The sequence below is a fragment of the Alligator sinensis genome, unplaced genomic scaffold (assembly GCF_000455745.1).
Source record: "Alligator sinensis unplaced genomic scaffold, ASM45574v1 scaffold226_1, whole genome shotgun sequence".
In the NCBI taxonomy this organism is placed as follows: Eukaryota; Metazoa; Chordata; order Crocodylia; family Alligatoridae; genus Alligator; species Alligator sinensis.
In genome coordinates, this window is record NW_005842028.1 from 2,174,884 (window position 1) to 2,185,816 (window position 10,933).

Consider the following 10,933-nt stretch of genomic DNA (forward strand, 5'->3'; position numbering starts at 1 on the left):
CCCCGGGTGTGTCCCACCGAAAGAGGGGGGGGGGGGGGGGGGGCACGATAATCCCTTGAAAATGACAACCAGTGACATAGGCCAACCACCTCCTCGAGTTGGGTAAATCCCTACTGATCACTAGTCCTGTGCTAGTACTGTGTGATACGGTGATACATTTGATCATAGTATTGTGTACTGTGATAGGGAATTATAGAAAGATGTAGGCAGATCATAGCATTCTGTGCTGCACAGACAGTTGTTAGAATTATTTACTATAATGGAGTCAGGGCAATGTTCTAATACAAAAAATTAATAAGACAGAAAACCCCACAAAAATGAAATATGCTAATATGAACTATACACTATGGCCCAAATTTCAACACCCCTTTAGGTGGATAAGTAGCATTCATATGGCTTTTTAGATCCTATTCCTCTCTTCTTCCATATGACACAATCCAACCCAACTTTCTCTCCTTTTATCCAATGATTATTTTATGTAATGCGAAATATAGAAAAAGAACTGGAAGGAGGAATGGGAACTCAACCCAGAGCACCCTCTCTTCCAGAGCAGCATCTATTTCATTGAGATATACAGGCCCCTCTGGCTTGCTCTTTTTGCAAACCCTTCTATTTTCTGCTCTTGGCTGCTAACTTCAACACAAAAGAAGAGGAGCACTCTTGATTCTGCCTGGCCCACTGTCTGTCAGTTAATGCACCACCCTAGAAGGTAGACATAGGTTCAAACCCCCTCAGGTTGACAGTGGCCTAGAACCTGGGTCTTCTATCCGTTAGGTAAGTCCCTTACTCATTAGGCTATTAAATTAAAAAGGTAGGTGGACCTTACTCTGTCTCCCTAGCCCTCCAGTCATTATAGTCACAGGTTTTTTGCACCTAATACTTCAGGAGCACATGTGGGATTATGTGCCTTCCAGGGCAGAGTAGGATGACAACAAAATTCAAGTGGCCAAAGTGGATCTGTTTTGACCTAATCTCGTCCAGGTGCTTAGAAGTAGATTCCTTGATGACTGGCTGCATGATCTTTCCAGGTATCAAACTGGAACCACACTGACTGGTCTATAATTCCTCAGATCCCGCTTCTTCCATTTTTCAGATGGGTGTTATTTTTGCTCTTTTTCAGTCACCCAGATTTCACCTGGCTGCCACAGTTCTCAAAGATATTAAGCAAGGCCTCTGAAATTACCTCAGCCAATTCCTAAAGACAATTCTAGTATGCACTGTGCTGACACTTCTGACTTGACAACACCCAGCTTCTCTAAGTAATCCCTAACCTGTTCTTCCGCTACTGTAGGCCACTAGTGCTCCACCTCCAGCCTGTGGGCCAAATCTGGCCTGCAGGGCTGTGTCATCTGGTCTGTGGGGTTTCCCACCAGTCCAGAAATTTGGCAGTGGGGGAGTGGTTGCAGTATTATCATGGCTTCCAGAGCGGCAGCAATTAACACTACCAATACTCCCCATCTACCAAATTTCCGGACTTGTAGGAGTTCTGCAGGCCCCAGGTGCTGGCTTGTGGCCCCCTGTAGTCATCATAGGGGCATGTAAGCAGTGGATCACAGCTTTGCCAAGGTCTCCCCGGCCCCAACCACCCATCTCACTCCTGGCCACACTCCATCCCAGCCACCCAGCCATGCGCCCTGTCTGTGGAGATCCTGCCCCCAGTGGTACGTGCAAGGGGAGTGCCTGGGCAGCGGAGCTGGGTCTGGCAGTGAAAGCCAGAAGGAGCTGCTGCTGCTGGGGCTGCCGAGAAATGGAATCTGCCATGGACTGGATCCGGCTCACGGGCCATATTTTGCCCACCCCAGCATTAAATCCTTCAGCTTTTTCTGTACCATCCATTAGATTGCTCTCTGGAATCTAACAATAGTAATGGACTCACGCTTTCCTAAGTCTTCTTTTACTTCTGACATACTTGTAGAATGCTCTTTTTTTTTGCCTTTTACATCCCTGTAGCAAATGCTTATCCCAGGGGGGACCACGATGCCCACTGGCCACTTAGTCCTTCCCCGCTTGTGACTCTCCTTGGGCAATCTCCCCTTCACTTTCCTGTCAGACCTTGATGCTGTTATATTTGAAGAAAAGGGAGGCTGCCCCAGGGCTTTCCAAGCCTTGTCTCACTCTCATGGCCACAAACATCTGTGGTCATTGTCTTAAGGGCCAATTATGCGGGTTCCATCCTCCCCAATACCCACTCCCATGCTTTGCAGATGATATTCCTTCCTGATGTCCCATGCCCTTCCTGGCCATGGGCTCCCAGCCCTTTTTCTCGCCCCTCCTGAGCCATAGGCTCCTTAGCTCACTTGATTTTTGGCTGTGGTCCCTGACCTTCAGTCTCCTTGGACTCTGGCCCTTCTTAGGCCAGTTGAGAACTTTGGGCTCCCAAGTCCTTCTAAGAACCTGCCCCTCCTAAGCTCTAGACTTCTGGGCTCTTTGGGCCCCGCTGACGCTCTGCCTTCTCTATGGGCTATGGGCCCTGGCCCCAGGCCTTGCCCACACTTGCCCTCCCTCTGGGGGCTTGCAGCTCTGCCCTCATTCCCTGGCCTCTCTCTTCCAAGGCCTGTCTCTCCAGGCTATAGACACCTGTTCCCAGGCGGGTTGTGGGCTCACCTGCCCCTGTTCTCTGGCCTGCTTATGCCCTCCAGGTTTCTATGCAGCTTAGCAAACTCAGTTGTTCTGCTAAGAGCCCTGCTGCCAGAAGCTCTTTATTTGTGGCTATCAGGGCTCAACTGCCTGACCAGCTCAGGCCCTGGACTTATATAACTCAAGCCTGGCCCCTTTCTGTCAGGTGTCTCTTTAATTGGTCCCTGATATACCTGCAGGCTGCTTCTCCTTCAGCCTCTGTCACAGTCCCTCACTAGCTACATCTCAATTCATGTTCTGGCCTTCCTGATTTTCTCCCTGTTTGCCTATGCAATACTTGCATATTTTTCCCTAGTAACATGGTCAAGTTTCCATTTTTGTAAGATTCTTTTCTGAGTTTCAATTCACTGAAAAGTTAGCAGTTTAGCCAGGCTGCTAGCATTCTCCTTCACAGATCATTTGTTTCCTAGCATTCTCCTTCAGGGATCATTTGTTCTTGTTCCCTTCATATGGCCTCCTTAAGGTCCAACCAGATTTCCTGAATTCCTTTTCCCCTTCAGACTTGCCTCCCAGAGGATCCTGCCCACCAGTTTCCTGAGTTTGTTGAAGTCTACTATTCTGAAGTCCAGTGTTTTTATTTTGCTGTTTCCCATCCTTCTTTTCCTTAGAATCTTGAACTCTATCACCTTCAGATTCTCAACCAATTCCTCTTTGCTGGCAGCAAAATGAGATGAGCTTCTCTTCCAACTGGCCTTTCCAGCACCTGTACTAATAAGTTATCCCCAACACACTTCAAAAGCTAGCAGAATTGCCTGGGCATTGCTGTGTTACTCTCTCAGCCAATATCATCAATGTCCCCACTAAGAACCAGGGGGGGATTTCTGATTTAGAAACTTCCATTAGTCATTTGAAAAAAGTTCTATTCACTTATTCGTCTTTGTTTGGTGGTGTATAGCAGATACTCACCATAATATCCTTCTGGCTGTTCTCCTTTCTTACTTTGACCCAGAGGCTTTTAATAGGCCTATCTCCTGTATCATAACTACCCTCCTTAAAAAGTATACATTTCATATAATTTGATTAAGAAAATACACTAGCCACAAACCATAGAAATGAAACCGCAAAAATAAAACATTCCAAAACTTACCAACATGCCCTCCTCCAATGGTATAAGTCTTTCCAGACCCTGTCTGTCCATAAGCAAAGACTGTTGCATTATATCCTTCAATCAAAGACACCACTAGAGGTTTAATACAAGTTGTATACACTTCTTCTTGGGCTGAATTTTTGCCAAACACAAAATCAAAAGTGAAGACCCGGTCTTTCCCAATAATAACTTGCTGTGTATTTGGGACTAGTCTCACACACACTTGGTGGTTATGAAGAATTTCTTTGGAAAGCAGAGGTCTTATTCTTACTGCAACTTTAACTGGAATCTCCTCCATAGCAGCTTCTTCAAGGTGCACTTTATTCTTAACATTCAACATATAACCACAGGAAATTCTTGTCCAGTTTTTGTCTTCACAACATTCTCAATTGTCTGCATCTAGGAAACAAAGTTTTCTAAATTACTCACAGCATACAGTTTAGTTTCCCAGTGACAATCCACTTTCAAATATTCTCCAGCTAACTCTTCAAAAGTAGAATGAGATTCTGCTCTGAAAAGTACCTGTAATAAAAGCATACATGGGTCTACTCCTCTATTTCTTACCTCCAATCACTTTAAGTAAAAAATTATCTCTCTCCCAATCTTCAGGCCACCAAACTCAACCTCTAATATGAAAACCAATGACCATCTGTTTGGCTGTGGCATGATTGTCACATGACGTAATAGAGAATATTATTAGATCTTATTAATAAATTAAGTGATCACATGACTTGAACTCATGCCACATAGTTGGGGGGGAGGGGAAATCTAACTGAAGTGAAAAAAAAAAGTCATGCATGCATTTAAACTTTCTTCCACCTACATAGGGGTAAATAGTTAAATCATGAAAAGCACATAGGAAGCAGATCTGTTGCATACCATGAATAAGTTGATGATTTGATAAATGAATTTTAAACCATGGTCACTTATGTCGCTTTCCGCTTATTCATTCTAAGGAGATGCCTCCCCTTTCCCCACCAATTATGGGCTTCAGACAGAGTAGAGCAGGGGTGAGCAAAATACAGCCTGAGGGTGAGATCTGGCCCACCAATGGATTTTGTCTGGCCCATGGCAGGTCCCTCAGTTATGCCCAGCCCAGGTGTGAGACGGCAGTCCAAGCCATGGCACATGAAGCATGTCCTGCTACCCCAGGGGCACCTAGCTGGGTTGGGGTGGTGTGGTGGCTAGACTTCATTTCCCAGCAACCCCAACAGCTGTGGCTCCTTCTGGCAGCTACAGCTGCCAGACCTAGCTCTGCTGCCAAGGCACCCTGGCCTGTCTGCCTCAGACCCACTGCTGGGGGTGGGACCCATGCAAAGATGCTCAACCAGGCGGAGAGGGGTGTCTGACACCGAGGCACGAGGGTGAGGCCAGAGAGACCCTGGGATCTTGGGGTGGTGACAGTTTAGGGCCAGAACCTGTACCAGAGCCTCAATACACTGCTCACATGCCCCTGCAACGGGTGCTGGTTCCACAGGCAGGGGTGTATAGGGAGCAGATCGTGGCTCTGCCTCGGCCCTGGCCCCACACTATCACCATTGACCGCCAAGATCCCAGTTCTAGCCTCAGATGCAGTTCTCTCTCCATTTGCCCCCCATCCCATCTGCCTTGCCACACACCCTGCCTGTGTGGCTCCCAGCCAGTCTCCAGGGAGACCCCAGGATTGCTGCACAGTGACGGGGCAGGGCAAGGGCAGAGCCCCAGTTGTGTGGGCATGGGTGTGTGTGGAGAATATTGTGGCTCTGCCCTGGCCCTGCACTATAACCACCCCACAATTCCAGGGTCTTCAGGAGGCTGCGGCTAGGGCCAGGGCCAGGGCTGGGATCTTGAGGCAGTGACAATATGGAGCTGGAGCTGGAGCTGGGGCCAGGCCCAGGCTATGATCCACTCCCCGCATTGGCCTCTGCCTGTGGAATACACTTTGGTTGTTGAAGTTTTAAGGAAAGTCATATTACTGAACCATAGCTTTAGGAAATTATAAGCAACTTTAAAAAAGGGCTAGTCTCTTCTGCAAGTGTGGAAAGAATATTTCACTTTATTTGGGTTAGTTCAGGTCAATAATTCATTCATTTTAAATTGAGAAACAGCTTAGGTGAGTTAGAAAAAGCAAAAAGGTTTGTTTTTTTTCTTCATTTTTAAAAATAAAACAAGGTGAGAGAGGCTGTGATTTACTAGTTTTAAAGTCATTTAGGATATGGTGACTGGAAACAAACAGTTCAGTTCAATTACTCCTTTGTCTAATAAGTCAATTGAATTTTAGTGCAAAATATGTTTAGATAAACATTCTTCTTATGTACACAGCAGTTTGTTATTAATTGAACAGAAGTGTTCTAAAAAGCTGGCTTTCTGCCTTTTTGTTTGCATTCCAATTTTTATCCAGAAACAATTAGAAAAATCAGTCTAGTAAATAAGAAAGATCGTGTATCGTTTCTCCAAATACTGATATCCAAAACTTAGCCTTAATAAATGTGTTATGCCCAAAAAACTACTTAAATGGGTCTATAGCAGCAGTTGACAACCTTTTCAAGGTGTAGATTGGATGACAGCTGATGTCGGAGGTGAACAGATAGCAGCCGCCACATCTGCCCTCTGTGGCAGTACAAGAAGCGCTCCTGCCACTGCGGTGGAAGGAAGCAGCAGCACAGCAAGGACAGTTTCTGCAACTACTGCTTCTCTCTGCGGCAGGACAGGGAGAGCAACTGCTGCCAAAGCCCCCTCCCCTCCCTGCTGACGAACACCCACAAAGCTCCACATCCATGGGCTGGATCAAATGGTTCTGCAGGCCCTATCTGGCCTGAAGGATATAGATTACCAGCCCCTGGTCTATAGCGTATCCTCCTAGGAAGGCAAAAGTAGCATGAAATTTAGTGAAAAAGTTGCAAATCAACATGAGTTAATGGCTACCAACCAACTGAAATCTCTTTTTATGAAAATGGCTAAAAAGTACATAACATGTTTAAAATAATTTATTTAAATGTGGTTTCTTGCTTGCTGATTTAAATTGCAATTTATATTATGCTGCAGAAGGTATGGATTTTCTGACTTTTATTATTTTAAAATTAAAGCCTTACTACAGTTCTAAAAGTTCTTTCTTTGACCTATTGTGTAACACCAAGTCTAAGACATATTTTATATTAAAATATTTTATGTTCTTTCACAGAATTATATTTTGCAGTTACAAAGAGACAGACCCAATGGTACAAGGCAGGGATAGCCAACACACAGCATGCATGCCCCAAGCAGCATGGGTAACTGCTTTGTGTGGCATGTGAGCCCTGGTGCTCAATAAATGGAGGCACTGGCATGGAGACAGTGGAGACTCAGCCTCTGGTGGGGTGAAGCAGAGATGGAGGCAGGATGCTGTTGCAAGAGCTGTCAGGTGTCATTGCTAAGAGCCTTTTCTGCACTGCTTCCACAGCCTAATTCAGCGCTTTGGATTCTGCAGGACCAGAGAAGACCCTGGCTCTTGTTGGTGACACCAAATCTTGCAGGGAGGCTTGAACCCCCCTGCCTCAATTCTGGTACCCCAGGGATGCAACCTGTGGGTTGCAAGAATATATGAAATAGTCGCGAATAAACTTTAAAAATGGGTTCTCTTTTAAAGGAGAAAAACATGGGAAACTGCAACTTTTCACTTGCCAGCCTGCAAAGGGCTGCTTGGGGCCCCTCATGTCCCTTCCCCCTGGCCCCCAAAACTCACCCCCTGCCCCACACACTGTGGAGCTGGGACCTGGTGGCAGTGGGTCGGGAGTGAGGGGCACTGGGTTGAGACTGGCCATCAATGTTTTACAAATGAGTCCTGGTACAAAAAAGGTTGAGAACCACTGATCTAGTCTAAACCCTTGCTCAAAGAAGGACCATCCCCAATGAGATCATCCCAGCCAAACTAGGTCATTCCAGCCAAAACATAATCTAAACATTTTTGCCATAGACAAAAATATTTCAAGAAATTTAATTCTAGTTCACAAACACACAGAATGGAGACTCTACATGGACTTGCAGCTAGTACAACTACCTGTTTGTAGCATTCAGAGTAAGAGAAAAAAAAAAACAGTATTGTCAAATGACATACCACCACAGAAACCCTAGCCCAGAAAAATAACACACTTGCTTACTTATTTATAAATTAAAAAAAAAAGATGTAGGATATCTCATAAGCACTTTAAAAATAAATTAAATATGTCAGTGCTTATACTTAATTGATATATTCATGTTGTTAAAGACAAAATAAAGAGATTCTCTTCCAATAGTCATTTAATTACCCAATGTATCTTAGCCTGAGACTTGTGAATAACATAATCCTATGGATCCTATGACCCCAGCTGACTTCCTGCCCTTTGGGCAGGGGGCTGGACTCAATGATCTTCCGAGGTCCCTTCCAGCCCTAATGTCTATGAAATCTATGAAATAATGAATAACTACAAGGCTTAAATTCCTAAAAGCGACAACAAGAGATCTGAGTTCTGGGTACACAGAACTCTTTCAGGTTAACGTCTGGCCACTGAAACTACTAATACAAAAGTGAAGCTGACAGCATCCTTGGTTTATCAGTAGTTACAATATGCAGGCAGGTCATACCTGCATATTAGCTTATGTTGAGATCATCAGAAACATCAAAGCATTTCAGGCTACATCACAATCTAGAAGGCACTGTTGGTTTAGAAATATGGTGTAACAGCCATTTTTAAAAAGCCTAGTACTACTTATTCGCACAAGGGCTTTTAACCATGGCGTCTGGCTGCAGGTGCGGACCCAGGGGTTGCAGCTGTACACCCCTCACCGCCCCCCGTGTTGATTCCTGCTCCACACAGATTTTAAAACCAACTGTCTGGGGTGAGGGGGTGGTGGCATTTCTATCTAGGCAGTGCTGAGGGGATCAATTGACCCCATGGCTCATTGTCATCTCCCTGATTCCTACTAATCTCTCTCTGGTCTGCATTTAACACCCCTCTTATCCTTTTTAATAGTCTTGATGTTTCACTGTTCCAACTATCCTTCTGCAGTGATGCTGTCTGTGAGCCATTCCTGGTAATGCCTCTCTTCTCTTTCACAGCCCCTCACATTGGTTTTAGCTCTGGCTAAAAACCTTGATTCAGGTGTAGTAATATTAACTCAAATGCAGAAGTGACTGATAGCAAAGTACTGGAGGCGTTGTCAAGATATTCAAGAAGCCTAGATTTTGTTTCACAAATCTGAATAAGAGACGTCCATTTAACTAAAATAACTACAGGACTATCAACACAATCTCTTTTGACTGTGTTTTGCCTTGTTTGTTGTGTTTTCTTTAACTTTACAGACACTCTAGCAAATCAGTACACATCCCAATAACTATATGTGTTTTGGCTTTGATCTAAAACTGGATAATTCAGCGCTGGGTTACTGGCATATTTTTCAAGATTCTAGTTTGTCTTTCACTGGAGAAAAATAGGTGTTTTGCTACAGGTTAATAGATTCATAGATTGTAAGAGGCTGGAAGGGACCTTGCAATATCATCAAGTCCAGTCCCCCTGCACTAGGCAGGAAAGACAATTGGGGTCAGATGACCCCAGCGAGGTGACTGTCCAGTCTCCTCTTGAAGATTTCCAGGGTAGGTGATCGCATCACCTCTGGAGGGAGTTTATTCCACAGTCTGGAAACCCTAATTGTGAAGTAGTTTTTCCCAGTGTTAAGCCTGAAGCGGTCTTCCAGGTGTTTATGGCCATTACTTATGGTTTTCCCCAAGGGTGCCCTAGTGAACAGTTGTTCGCTGAGCCCTTATGTGTTCCCCTGACGTAGCAGGAAGCTGCTACTAAGTCCCCTATCAGCCTTCTCCTTTTTTAGGCTAAAGAGACCCAAGTCCCTCAGCTTTTCCTTGTATGGCTTGCCTTGCAAATCTCTGATCATACGGGTGTCTCTTCTCTGGACTCTCTCAAGCTTTTCCACGTCCTTGTTGAAATGCGGCACCCAGAACTGGGCGCAGTACTCCAACTGCAGTCTCACCAACGCTGAGTAAAGTGGAAGAATCACTTCCTTGGTTTTGCATGAGATACATCAGTTGATGCATACCAGAGTATTGTTTGCCCTGCTGGCTACAGCCTGCACTGACAGCTCATGTTCATACTGTGGTCTATTATTACTCCTAGGTCCCTTTCAGTTGTGGTGCTAGTCAGTTTCGTGCCACTGAGCCTGTAGGTATGCAGGGGATTGTTCATCCCCAGATGGAGCACTTTACACTTCTCAGCATTGAACTTCATCTGGTCCCGATCCACCCAATTTACCAGCCTGTCTAGGCCCGCCTGTATCTGCAGCCTATTTTCCAGCGTGACCATGCTCCCCCATAACTTGGTGTCATCAGCGAACTTGGCTAGTGAGCTTTTTACCTCCACATCCAAATCATTGATAAAGATGTTGAAAAGCACTGGACTAAGCACAGACCACAGGGGGACACGACTGGCCACTTCTCACCAGGACGACACAGATCCGTTCATTAGAACTCTCTGGGTCCTACCCCACAGGCAGCTTCCTGAGCAGTTAAGCCCGCAATCCTCCAATTTTCCCGTGAGATCCTGGGATACCAGATCAAAGGCCTTTTGGAAGTCAAGGCATACAATGGTGACCTCCTATCTCTTATCCAGGTGGCAAGTTACCTGGTCGTAGAAGGAGATGAGATTGGTAAGACAAGACCTGCCCGTGACAAAGCCATGCTGGCTGGTGATGCACTGCACCGCATGCACCCCCGGGGCCTCTTCCAAATCCACCCACGTCTACGCAAGTGTGTGCATCTATGTGTGCGCCTCTATGTGTATGTGCCTGTGCCTCTGTGTGTGTGTATGCATGTGCACCTCTGCCTCTCTAGGCATGTGTATGCCTGTGCCAGTGTGGGCATCTGTGCCTGTCTGGGGGGGATGTCCACCGAGAAAAAGAGAGAGAGAGAGAGAGAGAGAAAGAGAGAGAGAGGCTATGCGTGTGCATGCCTCTGTGACCGTATGTGTGTGCATGTGAATCTGCGCCCGTCTGAGAGGGGTGTCTGTACACCTATGCACGTCTCTGTGCCCGTCTGGGGGGATGTCTGTGTGCTTGTGGCTTTGTGGGTGTGCCTGTCCCTGTGTATGCCTGGGTGTGCACGCCCGTGACTCTGTGTGTGCGCCCGCTCATCTGCGTGCGCGTATCTGTACCTGACGGGGGGGACACACCGTGTGCCTGCCGCTGCCCGTGGTGTCCTCACGCCCA

The 10,933-nt window shown here is 46.1% G+C and overlaps 1 protein-coding gene across 1 annotated transcript in view; it reads right to left on the bottom strand.

Moving 5' to 3' along the window:
• Positions 1 to 10,933, bottom strand: part of KIF27 (kinesin family member 27) — a 46,978-nt gene extending 36,045 nt beyond the window's left edge. The window contains exons 1-2 of the mRNA XM_006022294.2: positions 10,879 to 10,933; positions 3,725 to 4,123 (exon numbers count right to left, since the gene is read on the bottom strand). Of these exons, the coding sequence (XP_006022356.1) occupies positions 3,725 to 4,064 (340 nt within the window). The 5' untranslated portion in view covers positions 4,065 to 4,123; positions 10,879 to 10,933. The remainder of the gene's footprint in view (positions 1 to 3,724; positions 4,124 to 10,878) is intronic.